The sequence below is a fragment of the Brachycentrus maculatus genome, unplaced genomic scaffold (assembly GCF_059751285.1).
Source record: "Brachycentrus maculatus isolate JH-2025_06_01 unplaced genomic scaffold, ASM5975128v1 h1tg000293l, whole genome shotgun sequence".
Classification (NCBI taxonomy): Eukaryota; Metazoa; Arthropoda; class Insecta; order Trichoptera; family Brachycentridae; genus Brachycentrus; species Brachycentrus maculatus.
The window spans coordinates 429,345-442,557 of record NW_028281044.1 but is presented as its reverse complement, the minus strand read 5'-3'; the positions used below and the strand labels follow the sequence as shown (position 1 = coordinate 442,557).

General features: G+C 34.3%; 1 protein-coding gene across 4 annotated transcripts in view; it reads left to right on the top strand.

Annotated features, from left to right (window-relative positions):
* Nucleotides 1-13,213, top strand: part of dop (microtubule-associated serine/threonine (MAST) protein kinase dop) — a 124,226-nt gene that overhangs the window by 33,019 nt on the left and 77,994 nt on the right. For all 4 annotated transcript variants that reach the window (XM_088267382.1, XM_088267384.1, XM_088267381.1 and 1 more), the window contains exon 2: nucleotides 8,516-8,595. In XM_088267382.1, the coding sequence (XP_088123508.1) occupies nucleotides 8,516-8,595 (80 nt within the window). The remainder of the gene's footprint in view (nucleotides 1-8,515; nucleotides 8,596-13,213) is intronic.

Here is a 13,213-nt window from a genome sequence, read left to right as displayed (position 1 = left end):
TATAATTAAACAATACCTTTTCTTCAAAATGCAAAAACAACATTTTCTGCCCTGTGGCGGGTAAATATTAAGTTAAAAATATCCCTCTTTTGCTGGGATATAGTACATTTTCTGGGTATTCCGAAAACATGTATAACTGAAAATTGACGATTTTAGATTTATGACGTTATTGAAAGGAGTGAGCGACATATAGAATTGTTGGGTAATACTTATATCCAAAATTAAAAAAGGTTTTTTGGATTGAATTCTAGATTTATTTATGTATATGTTAATACGTGACGCGTTTCGTCTCATTAAGCCATTATCAAACATTCTAGTAGTGTAGATAGTAACGCATGGGCCACTTAGTAGTGTAGATGTTTGATAATGTCTTAATAAGACGAAACGCGTCACGTATTAACATACACATAAATAAATGTAGAATTCAATGCAATAAACCTTGTTTAATTTAAATATATTACCCAACAATTCAATATGGAATTCTACCAACTGTCTGCAGTTAGAATAAACAAGACACATACTTCGATTATCGAATCGTATTTTTTTTTAAATCCTAAACACTCTTTATCATTCATCGTTCATTTAGTGTAATACCACTTTAATAAGCACCAATTCGTGACTACCGGTTTCGGAATAATAATTCCATCATCAGAATATTAAAATGAAATTATTACAGTCTGACGTTTCGCTCACTCCTTTCATAAATCAAAAAACTTGATTTTTGTGGAGAACGTTTTTAAAGATTAAAAATATAATACAATGTATTAAAAATAAATATGAAGCCATTTATTGAACTTTTCACTGTGCAACAGATCTTTTTAGGCAAAAACTGAAGGTTCTTTCTCCATTTGAAAAATATTTAGTATAAGTATTTCAAAAAATAATTAAACAATACCTTTTCTTCAAAATGCAAAAACAACACTTTCTGCCTTGTAGCGGGTAAATATTAAGTTAAAAATATGCCTCTTTTGCTGGGATATAGTACATTATCTTGGAATTCCGAAAACATGCACAACTGAAAATTGACGATTTTTGATTTATGATGCTCTTGAAAGGAGTGAGCGATTTATACTTTTTTTTGCATATTGTTCTTCGACAAATTTGAAGTTTTTCGTCAAATTTTGACAACCCTGAAATTGAATTTCCACAATGTGACCCGTAGTCCGCAACAAAGACACTTAGAACAAGACAACGATCAAATTACACAACCACTCCGCGCCAGACTATCTGCGCTGACAGCCGACCTGTCGTACATTGTCATCTTCGTAATTATTACGAGTTATGCTTTTGTGATTATTGATATCATTATTTTGTGTTTATTCCTGTGAATGAAAATTTGTATTTTTTTTTATTAAATTTGCCAACACTTTCCGTTAATTGATTCGGCAGTCAGTTTGTGGTATTAATTTTTTATGAACAATTATTGTTAGTATCAAAAATGCCAAAGATAGCCCAAAGCATGCCACTAATTTGTTGCTTGATACTATTTTATGAGGAATCACAAGCATATGTATGTGTATGTATGCATTTAAAAAAATTAATAATATCTATCCATTTTTATTTATTCGATTTATTTTCTCCGCCTCCGTAGTGCACGGTCAGCACGCTCGGCTACCTTACTGGAGGTCCCGGGTTCGATTAAATATAAGTGATTTTTTTCACTCTAATATTTATTCAATATTACCCTGGACTGTGACCTGAAGCGAAGGGCTGGCTGATCACCTTTTCTTCATGTGTTGACGATCAAGATAACACTGCGTTTATATGAACTAGTGCCTTGTGCACCATCGGGGTTACACCTTGTTCCATATAAAGGCCAAGTTATTTATTATCTTGAAAATTTAGAAATCCAAAAAAACCTAAATTCTAAAAATAATTTATTAAATAATATATTGTTTCAAAATTGTTCACCTTTGCTTTCCATTTTTCCTTTGTTTTCAAACTTCGCCCCTTGACTAACCCCCTCCCCTTAACTTTCCCCTCTCCTTATTTATAGAACAATTTTATATTTTAGTTATTATACAGACCTGAATGATGGAAGTTTAACTTCTGAAACATGTAGTCAATAATAAAACTCAAGTGGTAAAAAACAAGTGTTTTCTTTAATCGTTGTAACATGTCTTACCACAAAGTTAATGCCGAAACAATAAATAAAATACCCCTCTTCATCTTTATTGAGATGTCAAAAATGACTCTTTAAGTATTTCAGGATTAGAAAATGGTTGATGATGATAAAAAATTCGATTAATGAAAATCTCTCTGAAGCGGCGTGATAAGTTAGTTTATATTTATGTATTATAGATGGATTAGGGGGATATATATCGTTTTTTATGTATTAATTTTAAATCGAACACAGATTTTTTGAGTCTACTAAGTTGTATTTTATTAACAAAAACACATAAAAAATTAATATTGTGACACTTGTTTCGCCTTGTTAGGGCATTATAAAACGAATTCGTTTGATAATTCATAATTCATAATAAGACATTCGTTTGATAATGCCCTAACAAGGCGAAACAATTGTCACAATATAATTTTTTATGTGTTTTTGTTAATAAAATACAACTTAGTAGACTCAAAAAATGTGTGTTTGATTTAAAATTAATACATAAATTAAAATGGAGTTCTACAAATTAAACACCAAATCAATCAATAAATGAATAAATATCGTCCCAGTTTGTCATTTTCGGGGACCTTTAAATGTCAAACCATCGCGCCAGTTGGGATAGAAATGACGTTTTATTTTTGAAATTGATGTCACACGCCGTGTGCCGAGCTTCGTCGGGCAATCAGGTATATGAGAGAAAATAAAATAAGCTTTAATAATTATTATCAGTCGAAATCTCGGAGTTGCGTGGGAAAGTGCATCGCGTTTGGGAATAATGTACTGGGTGTATCAAAAAACATGGTAGGTTATAAATTATTGCTGCACGTGTTAAAACTATCACTTAGAATTATGTAGCTATATAAAGACCGTAGTCCATTTGATATTCACATTCGTTTGATAATGCCCTAACAAGGCGAAACAATTGTCACAATATTAATTTTTTATGTGTTTTTGTTAATAAAATACAACTTAGTAAACTCAAAAATCAGTGTTTGATATAAACTTAATGCATAAATTAAAATGGAGTCTTACAAATTAAAAGCCAAATCAATAAATAACATGGTAGGTATTAAGTATACTAAATCAATCGGGACAAATAATGTTTAAAGTTCGTAAAATTAACTCCTAAGCGGTGACTATCCAGATTTAGACACACTCAAAATGTTGTAAATAAAATAACTGGTCAAATGTGTCGGGTTGTGGTCCCTTGGTTAGTGTCGCGGACTCTTAAGCCAGAGTTTCTCGGTTCGAACCCACCCTACCACAATTTGATACCTATTTCTAATAATGAGCCGCTTAGGCTCACAGAAATAGTAGAAATTGAAATATTTACGTAAATAATAAAAACACAAATATATTTTTTTTAATAAAATAATATAAATTAAAAGCTACAAAAAAAATCATGTTTTCAGGCGAGTCTTAAGTATATGAATTTAATCCAGGATTCGGACTTAGATACTTGGGACTAAAAATGGAAATAGTATTTGTTTAATAAAAGCTTTCCTTATTCCAACATAGATACAGTTGTGAACTCACACGTACCGCGTGACGAGTTTGATCAATATAACGAATGTTTGAAAATGCCATAACTAGGCGAAATAAATGTCACAATATTAATTTTTATGTGTTTTTGTTCATAAAATACAACTTAGTAAACTCAAAAAATATGTGTTTGATTTAAAAATTAATACATAAATTAAAATGGAGTTTTCACAATATTAATTTTTTATGTGTTTTTGCTAATAAAATACAACTTAGAAGACTCGAAAAATCTGTGTTTGATTTAAAAATTAATACATAAATTAAAATGGAGTTCTACAAATTAAACGCCAAATCAACAAATACCATGTTTTTCGCCACATCCTCTATATAAGCGGCGTTCTGAGCTGCGCTTTGTCCGGTAATCACCGCAAAAGCACGCGAATCCGCCTGAATATTTGCCAAGTATCACCACATCGCCTCACTCCGCGCTGGGCGGTGGGCACAGCGTCTCTGCATCTTCGCAACGACGAACAAATAAAAAAGAAGATCGTTTGCGTCATTCTTTTGTCGCTCTCCTGACTGAATGTTGTAATTGCCATTTTTTAGAATATTTTCACCCCGGAACCGCTTGTCTTGGATTTTGTAACTAAATTTCTTGTGCAGTTCCTGTTTTGTTTATTCAGTAATGTATAGTTAATACGTATCGCTCACTCCTTGTATTCTATTTATTATTATATCTATTTTCACTCTTGTATTTATTCAATATTACCTTGGACTGGTACCGGAAGCGGAGGGCTGATCACCTTTCCCTCATGTGTTAATAACGGTCAAGATAAGACTGCGTTTAATGATGCAGTGCCCTATGCACCATTGGGGGTGCGGATGAGGGTTTGAATGAATGTAGGTGTGTACTGTACTTCGTTTTCGAAGAATTGTATTAAAATATTATACGATTACCGTATTTCATTTTAGAATATTTTAATATTCGAAAATGAAATACGATGATGATTTAAATATTCGAATACGCAGAATTCAGTACGTGGTATCCCTGCCGTTCAAGAACGCGTTTTTTTAATATAAATTTTATTTCTTCGCTGAAAGCCGACGAAAATGGAAATGCAATTATGATTATTTTCATAGTCTTATGACTAGATACAGTTATTATGCAACGCAAAGGTAATTGGGTGGGAGTCGACCGCCACGCCTCCGCATCACGACTCGAGCACGTAACCACAAAGCCGAGAGGTTTTATTTGATTTAACGAGATGTCACCGCGGTTCGGCAACCATCGATGTGCGTTTTGGATTTTTTAGCATAATTTTTTGTATAAAAAAATGAAATTTTAATACAGCAAATATCAATGGTTCCCGTTCAGGCAAAATTTAAATTAAAATTGAGTTGTAGGATTGGAAACTAACAAAAAATTATTAATTGGATGAAGTAAATAATTCTTGAAGTTTTTATATGATTTACATGTCGCTCACTCCTTTCAACAACGTCATATATCAAAAATCGTCAACTTTCAGTTGTGCATGTTTTCGGAATGCCCAGAAAATGTACTATATCCCAGCAAAAGCGATATATTTTTAACTTAATATTTACTAGCTACAGGGCAGAAAGCGTTGTTTTTGCATTTTGAAGAAAAGGTATTGTTAAATTATTTTTTAAATATACTTTATATTTTTCAAACGGAGAAAAAACCTTCAGGTTTTACCTAAAAACATCTGTTGCACAGTAAAAAGTTCAATAAGTGGCTCGATATTTATTTTTAATACATTTTATTATATTCTTAAACTTTAAAAACGATCTCCTGAAAAATCAAGTTTTTTGATATATTACGTTGTTGAAAGGAGTGAACGATGTTTACTTAATAAAATGTTAGGCAATAATACTACAGTTCTAACCGTGAAACAAGCCGTAAAAAGAAACAGCAATTGATATCTTCACTTCGCAACTTATCGTCTTTGTAGACTGTTGGGATCAGCTCTCCTCGTCTTCAGGTTGTAGGTCCTTCTGTCATGGACAACCTCACCTAGATCATGCGTTCGAATCATGTTATCTTTCTGTATCATCCATGAATTCTTTGGTCTTCCTCTAGATGTCTTTCGAGGAAGATCCATGGCGATTGCCTGGTTCACAATATGATCAGGTTCTCTACCTCCTGTGTCCCCTTACCGTCTCAAATTGCCTTTGAACAAATGAGTGAGGAAAGAACGGCAAAACAAATGTATGAAGTGAACGTAGTTGGAAAGAGGAGCTGAGGAAGACCATGGTAAACTTGGTAAAAAAAATGCTTGGGTGTGGTCAAGTATACCATCTTATTTGCCTATCTTCCATCTTACTATTGATATCAGTTATACCCAGACTTCTACGAATGCGTGAACTCTTTATTTAGTTTCATCAATTGATTCGGCAGTCAACTTGTGGTAAAATCTATTTATTTTTCATAAATGTTTCACTTAGTAAATACAACTATTTCTTAAAATCTAGTGTAACACGTGTTTCGATGCATTCCGCATCATTTTCAAACACCGTATGTTGTTTTATTTTATTTATTTACTAAATAAAACCTTAATTAAAAATCTTTATTTAGTCTCTAAGGGACACTCCAGTTGACTATCCAAGCATTTGCATTTCAGCAGTTTTTGGTTGCAATAACCAAATAAATCAAACAATCCTCTGAGATAAAAATAACAAATATACCTCGAATGTTTAGTACCTCTGATCCGTAAATTGGCTGCTCAAATATGACACACTGATGCATCATCGCAACGCGTCTCCAAGCCCAGACAATAGGTTGATGCATAGCCTCAGTCACTGTACCCTGGGTGAGTCGTGCAGACATCATGCATCTATCCTCAGACATATGTACCACATGACCTGGCCAGTTCCACTTTTGTCCCGCAAACTTGATTTTTCAGGAGAACGTTTTTAAAGTTTAAAAATATAATACATTGTATTAAAAATAAATATCAAGCCACTTATTGAACTTTTTACTGTGCGACAGATCTTTTTAGGTGAAACCTGAATGTTTTTTCTCCATTTGAAAAATATTTAGTATATTTAAAGAAATAATTAAACAATACATTTTCTTCAAAATGCAAAAAAAACTTTCTGTCCTGTAGCGAGTAAATATCAAGTTAAAAATATGCCTCTTTTGCTGGGATACAGTTAATTTTCTGGGCATTCAGAAAACATGCAAAACTGAAAATTGTCAATTTTTTATTTATGACGTTCTTGAAAGGAGTGAGCGATATGTACCACATGACCTGCCCAGTTCCACATTTGTTCCGCAATTCTCTGAGACACATCTGTTGTTTGGATAAGGGAAAATACCAGCGTAACAGATGTCAAAAGAATATTACGATACAATTACCTTCGTATTTGTAGGCTGGTGGTATAGGGTGACATGCGACCACATCGATGCCACCGCGACCGTCCCACTTATTCAGACAAGTAACACTATATCCAATGGTCTAGCCTTGTATTCCTGCAGCCGACTCACAAGTCCTGTTTGCGACTATTGTTCGTCGCAGACTGCATTGTTCTGGCGGACGCGTGTCGGAAACTAACCTAACCTAACCTCACGGAACAAGCATAGGTCCACTCTTGTCGCAAGCCCAAAAGCTACTGCCACTAGCCCGCTAGCCGCTAGTGGCAGTAGCTTTTGGGCTTGCGAAGTCAGAGAACATTGAGCTTTGAGCTCCTCACGCTTGCACAGTGTATTTATACGCGAATTTGTTTCCGATATTTACAAAATACCTCCGATGTGCCCGATAATTTCTGATTATTATTTATATTATTTTTTATATCAATGCGTAAATATGTTATGGAGGAATACCTAAAATCTTAGCCTTGTATTTATTATATTTATAGAGACGTTGATGGTTATTAGAAGCAATGTGTACAAGGTACACAAAACCAGGAAGGGAGGGTTAAACCTATTTTTATATAACGGACTTAGCTTTAACGGAAACCCCCTATTCCCAACTAGTCCGTTATATCGAGGTTTTACTGTATATATATTTTATTTTAATACATATAACAAATTCTTTTTTGACATCTCATCAAAGATGAAGAAGAATATGAAAGTCTGGGCATTTATGGGGCTGACGAACGTCATAGGCTTTTTTAAGTGATCACTTTACACACGTGTAACATTCACCAATTCTACCCATTATTGACAACCACACTACTCAAATTCTTGGAAGTTCTGTATATATGAACCAACTTTGAAACATTATTTTTGAATCACTAGAACTTCACTAGAGACATCTAATCTATTGGCGAGACTTCCATATTCTTCTTGATCTTTGATGAGATGTAAAAAAATATTATGAAAATAACTCCTGTAATTGGAGATAATCCAGATTTAGGGAACAAGTATTTGGACACACTCAAAATGTAGTACATATAACAAACACTGAATTCTTGCCGAACCTAACCAAAACAGCGTTATAGCAAAACGGCATAAATATGGGTGGCGTTAAGCGGGGTATTACTGTACCTAAAATTTTTCCTTATTTATTTTTTTTTACAAAAATGTTAATAAAATCAGTATATAACCACTCACCGAGATTTTTACGTTTACCGGTTTCGAGACGTACCCGTTTCTTCGTCAGGACGCCCTGACGAAGAGACGGGTACGTCTCAAAACGGGTAGACGTAAAAATCTCGGTGAGTGGTTATATACTAATTTTATTAACATTTATGTAAAAAAAAAAAAGTAAAAATGACTAACCAGAGAGTAAATGCTTTAAATATTAATAATACTGAGAATAATATTATTTTTCATTTAACAAGCATTTCTTGTTTACCAATTTAAAAGTTGGTCCATCTCCCAAAGGAGCGGAGACGCTAAGGGGGTGGGACACTCCTACCCTCGACTCTAATAAGATTTTCATTATTTCTTTTTATCAATTCCAGATGCCTCGAAACAGTCCAACCTGGTGCGCATGCGCTCCTCGGCCCTCGGGAAATCAGCGCCATCTCTGTCCAATCACATGGTAAGATTAAAAAAAAAACTTTTTTTCAATTACAACCCGCATATGTACCCATGAAAAGGTACTAGAAAATAAGCAATACGTTACTTAAGGCCTCTCGGGAACAACCGGGAGTTTTTGATAAGTGGCAGGATTATTTGAATTTTTTTTTTAAATTTTTGTATATTTATTAATTAATTAATTTATTTATTTATTTACTTATTTATTGAACGGCTAAAGCCTTTGTCATAATACATATCGCCCACTCCTTTCAAGAACGTCATAAATCAAAAAAACTTGATTTTTCAGGAGAAAGTTTAAAAATATAATACAATTTATTATAAATAAATATCAAGCCACTTACTGAACTTTTTACTGCGCAACAAATCTTTTTAGGTAAAACCTGAATGTTTTTTCTCCATTTGAAAAATATTTAATATAAAAAAAAAAAACAATACCTTTTCTTAAAAATGCAAAAACAGCACTTTCTGCCCTGTAGCGGTTAAATATCGAGTTAAAAATATGCCGCTTTTGCTGGGAAAAAAATACCTTTTAAAAAAGTACATTTTCTGGGAATTCCGAAAACATGCACAACTGAAAATTTACGATTTTTGATTTATGACGTTCTTGAAAGGAGTGAGCGATATCTGGAGCCAGATAGTTTTTTCTCTCTGCGAAAACAGCCAACAGCTGATGGATAACTCAGTATTTGCAGATAACACACTGTCCGCTGGACGTGTCGGCACGGTAAGGCGAGACGAGAAAGTGGGACGACGCTAAGTAGGTTGGGGAATAATACGACTATTGGAATGGCTTCGAAATGCACAAAAAGCGTCGAAAATTGTGCATCAGACCGTTCCACGGGCCATTTCTGTAAAGCCGGTACAGTCGCCCGTAATGAATGCATTTCGCATCATTTTCAAACACCGTGTGTGAAGACTCTAAATTTTAGGATTGTGTCCTTGGGTCGTTGAAGGATGAAGAGAGGTAGTAGGACTGTTTTTTTTAAAATAAATATCTATCCATATTTATTCTATAGTTTACTTGGTAAATACCACTTCTTCTTAAAATCTATCGTGACACGTGTTTTAATGCATTTCGCATCATTTTCAAACACCGTATGTGAAGCTAAGTCCAAATTTAAGAATTTTATCCTTGGGTCGTTGAAGGATGAAGAGTGGGTAGTAGGACTGTTTTTTATAAATATTTTTTATAACATAGACAAAAGGGGGGAGGTTTTAGTCATTGTCATATTGTAAATTATAAGACTATAATTATTTATATTTTGATGTTTTTCTATTATTTCAAAATGTTGCAGTCTATGACTTTTCGTACAAATAGTTTTAAGGATTTATACGTTATTGCTGTTACACCTGTGATAATTAGCTATCATCACAAATATATCTTTCATATCGCGCACTCCTTTCAAAAACGTCATAAATAAAAAAAAACTTGATTATTCAGGAGAACGTTTTTAAAGTTTAAAAATATAATACAATGTATTAAAAATAAACTGTTACTGTGTTTTGAGTTTGGACAGCCGTGCAGTTGCCTGAATATATTCGAAGTTCGTTATATCGAGGCTTTACTGTAATAATGGTGAAGGGTGAAAGTAGACTGAATGCAGTCGAAATGCGATCAATCAGAAGAATGTGCGACAAAACGATGTATGATAGATGTGCGATTAGTGAAATGAGGAAGGAATGCAAAGCTGAGATAAGCATTATCGATACAATTAAGAAAGGTGTGTTGAGATGGTTTGGACATGTAGAACGAATGGGTGAGGAAAGAACGGTAAAACAAATTTATGAGGCGAATGTAAGTGGAATGTAAGTGGTCAGGTTAGGAGTCGTAACAATCGGCGGGTATGTATGAGGAGATGCATGAACGTGGAAGAGGCGAAGAATGTTTGCAAAGACAGAGTGGTGTGGCGTTCTATTCTCTCTGCCTACCCCTGCGGGGAAGCGGCGTGATGGTTAATTAGTTAGTTTGTTTTTTTTTTATGGAAAAATAACTAAATGTAAAATATTGTATCCAATGCAATATAGCCACACGAACGGAATAATCGATGATTTTTTCAAACGATATCAATCATAATCGGACGCAAGTGGGCCGACGCGATGTGCGCTCAGACGTTAGGTTCCGGCACGTCACTATAGCGCTGTTTGTGCGAAAATCGAAGGTGCTATTCTCAACGCCTTCCGTTAATGTTAAAAGTATTATAAAAAAGTCTGACGTAAGGCACCTTATCGGATGAACGCTGTGTTAACTCAATCTGAAACATCTATTCGTTCTACACAACATTTTTCAAAAATGCATTGCAATAGAACCCATTTAAAATCTTTCTCGCAATAATAGAATTAAATAAGCTAGTACGCAACCATGATACATGATTTGCCCACAACGAAGGTTTGATAGTCCCAAGAATTAACAGCAAATATGGGAGTAGAGAACACTTCAATATATCGTTCCAAACATTTTAAATTTATAATTAAAATGTAACTTTGTTTCAAAATCACCATAAATATTTTATTACAACTTAATTACAATGTCAACCGGTTTCGAAGCTAAACGCTTCTTTATGAAGACTGATTAATACTAAAACACTATCTACTTAAACAAAATTCAAAATATTCTGACGGCTAGGGAAAGAAGCTTGGGTAGATCTCAAGTGGCTTTATTTTTTTGTGTTGATTGGCAGTCACAGTTAAAAGGGATCAGGGATGATGAGTGATTGGAAACATATTTAATAATGGACTTTTAGCAAAATCATTTGCTTGTGTATTTATTAGTTGTAAATTATTATTAATTGCCTTTTTAATTTATAATATTTCTATGTAATCTAATTTGAGTCCTCTATTGCATGTGTGTAATATATTTAGACCTTAATACTTAGACCTTATAATAAAATATTTATTTTGATTTTGAAATAAAGGTACATTTCAATTATAAAATGGAAGATCTCAAAGTTAGAGCTTCAAATATAAATTACATTTTCAATTTGTTGCCGACGGAGGTAAGAAGTCAAAATAAAATATGATATAAAAGCAAAAAAAAAGAAATGCGTAAATGATCAAGACTTCACTCTATGAAAATTATAAAATAGTTTTTTTTCTTTCTTCGTTGTGTGTATATTAGGCCAAAATAGATTATAAAAAAAACATTTAAAAAACTTACCGTAGAACGGGACTACTTGAACTTCAATGTGTTACTTGAGCCCAGTACAAAAAAAAATATTTAGATCGTGGTATCGATCGACGTATCGTGACAATAAGTGTCACCTGTCAGGGAAACAATGAATCATGTCGATACGTTCATTATTGTAGACCAAATACAGATTTTTTTTGTACTGGGCTCAAGTAACACATCAAAGTTCAAGTAGCCCCGTTCTACGGTATGTAAAAAGAACTCCACCGACAAGACACACAAGGTGGCTTGATGGATCTCTGCAAAGAAAAAAAAATGTATACAGTTATTGTAATAAAAAAGTTTAGAGTGTAAAATCACTAATATTGATTATCATCCTGGGAATTGAACCCGGGACCTCCAGCACGGTAGCTAAACACGCTAACCATTGTGCCACGGAGGCAGATACTTAATGTAGTATCAGTGAATTGTTTTATTCACAATATTTTGAGCGTGTCCAAATACTTGAACAAGTATTTGGACACACTCAAAATGTTCTGAATAAATTATCTGGTCAAATTATAAACTTAAATAATACAAATGAAAATGATATTTTCTGGCGTTTCTCATGTGTGTGATTATAATCCAGGATTCGGACCTCGCATACTAATAACAGAGTTTCTGCTCAATAAAAAGCTTCTTTTCATCTCACCCATAGATGTCTCTAGTGAAGTTCTAGTGATTCAAGAACAATGTTTCAAAATTGGTTCGTATATACATAGAACTTCCACGCATTTGAGTAGTCTGGTTGTCAATAATCGGTAGAATTGGTGAATGTTACACGTGTAAAGTGATCACTTAAACCAGCCTTTGACGGTCGTCAGCCCCGTAAATGCCCAGACTTCCATATTCTTCTTCATCTTTGATGAGATGTCAAAAAAGAATTGTTTTATTATTCCGAATAGTCCCCTAGCCGGTAATCTTGCAGGTAAACGGCGACACACATAGCCAATAAACGGAGCGGAAGATTGGTAAGTGAAGCGCCGTGATCGGAGACTAACTGGGCCAATGCCGAAGGACTGAAGGAAGGGTGTTAGGGTGCTTTTAACCAATTGAGATGAACGATAAATATTGAACTTTGTTTAGAGTTTATTCTACTCGTGGCAAGCGCTAAGGCATCACTTGCCCTGGTGATTAGACCGAGAGATTCAAAACATATAAGCCGCTTGTGCATTACACAGAATTTTACCGTCCGGCAGTCCGGTTTTGAAAAATGAAAGCGACTACGACAGTTTAGCGTGATCGAATTTACGCGCAACGTGTCCACGCACCGATCCGAAGAAATGATGGACGAATGCACAAACCAGTCGTCGTTTTAAAACGCTAACTGACGTGCCGGACGGTAAAATCACACGGAATTCCGGGTCGTGGACAAGCGCCCTTAGAGCGATTGTCCACTACCCGGAATTCGACCGTCCGGCAGTCCGGCAGTCCGGTTTTGAAAAATGAAAACGAC